Below are 2,405 nucleotides of genomic sequence, written 5' to 3'. Positions count from 1 at the left end.
GGGGGGGGGGGGGGGGGGGGGGGGGGGAATGCTTTACTTTTCAGCAGTCCACTTCATCACAAAGCACCTCCTGTCCCAATGTGTGCTCAAATCCAAGTGATATTTTCTTCCTGCAAAATATGACCAGAGCATTCAAAGCAATTCAGTCTGTTTCCATAGCAGCACTGCGGGATTCCTTAGCTACCATAAGTCGCATCAGCTGACTGTGGAATTTCTCTATCTTCTTTACATCTTGAGCCTGGTCTGTTCTATATAGCAGACACTGTCAAAAAAAAAAAAAAAAGTTACTGAATATCAGGTTTTATTTCAAACTTATTTTCTGACATTTAGTTTTAATACAAATTCATGCATTTGGAACGAAGTTTAAACTATACCCCCAAAGGTTTAAAGTTCCTTATTGGTGCTATTTGTACTGTATCCCACACTTTAAGGGGTCAACATAAAGCTTTTACACATTCAAGCTTCTAACTATTACAATAAGTTACTGTTAAGAGATATTTCTCTGGGTCTTCCTGTACCTGCATTTGCGCTGCAAGTTCCTCCCAGCAGTGCTACCTTTTATTTTGAAAACAGTTAAATAATTTATACTTAAAACAAATTTCCCACTAATGTGCAGCACTTTGAGCACAGTAAAGGCTAGCCTAGAAAAATGACAACAAAAAACCCACCAAGGTATCCTCTTTTTAAATGAGATATTAAAAAAATTTGAAGCAGACGAAGCCTAAAGTTATTTCCCTTTTAGATCTTTTTTATACTTTGTGGCCACTGATTTAAAGGTAAAGTGAATTTTGGATTATTGCCCATAGACCACACATTCAAGAGGTACTGCTCCCTGGGGCCATACTGAAGAATGAGGATATGACACCTTCTTAAAGTTAAGGGAACATCTTCCCCACAACTTTTACATCAATAGTCAAGACAAAAATGTAACTAAAGCGACAATACATCCTGGTTTGCCCAGATCTCAAAGGCCAGCTTTACCAGTTGGTGAAAATTAAAATGAGCGTCCCAGAATCACAGTCAGTCAGGTGGGGGAGGTGGAACAGCATGGTGCACCAAACAGTTCCCCCTCCCCACCAGACTGCACCTGCACCCCTAACCCACTGGCTTTTGTTACTGCCTGCAGCAGCACAGCTGACTTGGGGTGGGAGGGGACAGGACAGGTGCAGTGCAATGACCATTCCTTACAGTCACTGTAAGCATAACCAGCCTACTATCCTGACTACTACATACTGGACAAAGGATTTTTCTTTATGGCAAACCTGAATTTAAAGTACTGATTTTAGGAACAGAGAAGTGGGAAAACATCTATGCTTTTGTTTGCTTAAGCAGCAGCTTGAAGACTTAGAGACCCTATTTGACACAGAAGATAAAGCTTGGCAGAAAAATCTGACTAGATGCCAAAAATTATTAGTTACCTCTGCCTGAGCAGCAAAAGCACAGGAATTACCTAGCTATGCAGATTTGTTCTTTTACTTAAAGATGGAAAGCTTCAGTCTCCAGGGCTGTCAACATAGTTTTACCAGCCTCAAATGTACCGTAAAACTTTAAAAAAAACCCAAAAAACACCCACACCCAAATCTGAGACACTCAAGAGAACAGAAGCTGGTATCCTTTTTCCCCCAGTTATACCAGCTCTGCCAAGTAAACAGTAGGAAAACTTCACTTAATAAAGTTACTCACTGTGACTTAGTTACAAGAAACAGATTTTGCCTCCCCCTAAAGCCTTACTGTCACTAAGTGCCTGTATTCAGCAGAAAGGAAGGACTGAAAGTTTCACCCAAGGATGGTGAATTACTTCTCTACAGCCTAGACTCAGTAGCACTGGCTAACCCTTCTGACTGATCTGCACAGATCAGATAGACAACCCAGATCCCTGAGCATTACTGTTTGCTGTGGAAAAACATGGATTTTCTTCTTTAGAGGAAAAAAAATGCAGGAAACAGCAGGTTTCGCCCTGCAGGCTGGCAGAGTTCCAGCCTGCAAGGGGCTGCAGGGAGGACACAGGGGATGCCACATGCATGCACGTCATACATGCATATGGCAGCTAGGCAGGCTGGTAAGAGCAGCTCCCTCTATTGGGAGGGAGCACCTTGGCAGCACAGCACCCCCTCCCATGCCAGGTTTGCCTGCTGGGCCATGGAGGCAGCTCCTGCTCAGAGCTGGTCCATCCTGCCTCAGTCCTGCTGTGGGTGCAGAAATCTCAGGTGGGGGAAATGTGCCTCCCCCCACCTCTCCTCTAAATCACCTGTGCCACCCCCCCCCCACACACCTCTTCCTCACACACTGGGAGGCTGGGGTCTGGGAGGAATGGGTCAAGACTGAGGGGTACCAGCAGGGGTGGGAGTTGGGGCTGTGGGTTGGGAGTGAGAGAGGCACTGGAATAGCAGGGCACAGGGATATCA

The 2,405-nt window shown here is 44.7% G+C and overlaps 1 protein-coding gene across 1 annotated transcript in view; it reads right to left on the bottom strand.

Annotated features, from left to right (window-relative positions):
* The window catches only part of SRP9 (signal recognition particle 9), a 6,319-nt gene continuing 3,914 nt past the window's right edge, over positions 1-2,405 (bottom strand). Inside the window, exon 3 of the mRNA XM_019516533.1 lies at positions 1-262. Within this exon, the coding sequence (XP_019372078.1) occupies positions 143-262 (120 nt within the window). The 3' untranslated portion in view covers positions 1-142. The remainder of the gene's footprint in view (positions 263-2,405) is intronic.

This window comes from Gavialis gangeticus, unplaced genomic scaffold, assembly GCF_001723915.1.
Source record: "Gavialis gangeticus isolate Ggan-Ray unplaced genomic scaffold, GavGan_comp1, whole genome shotgun sequence".
NCBI lineage: Eukaryota > Metazoa > Chordata > Crocodylia > Gavialidae > Gavialis > Gavialis gangeticus.
Note: the sequence above shows the minus strand (reverse complement) of the source record. Positions and strands in the feature narration are given on the sequence as shown.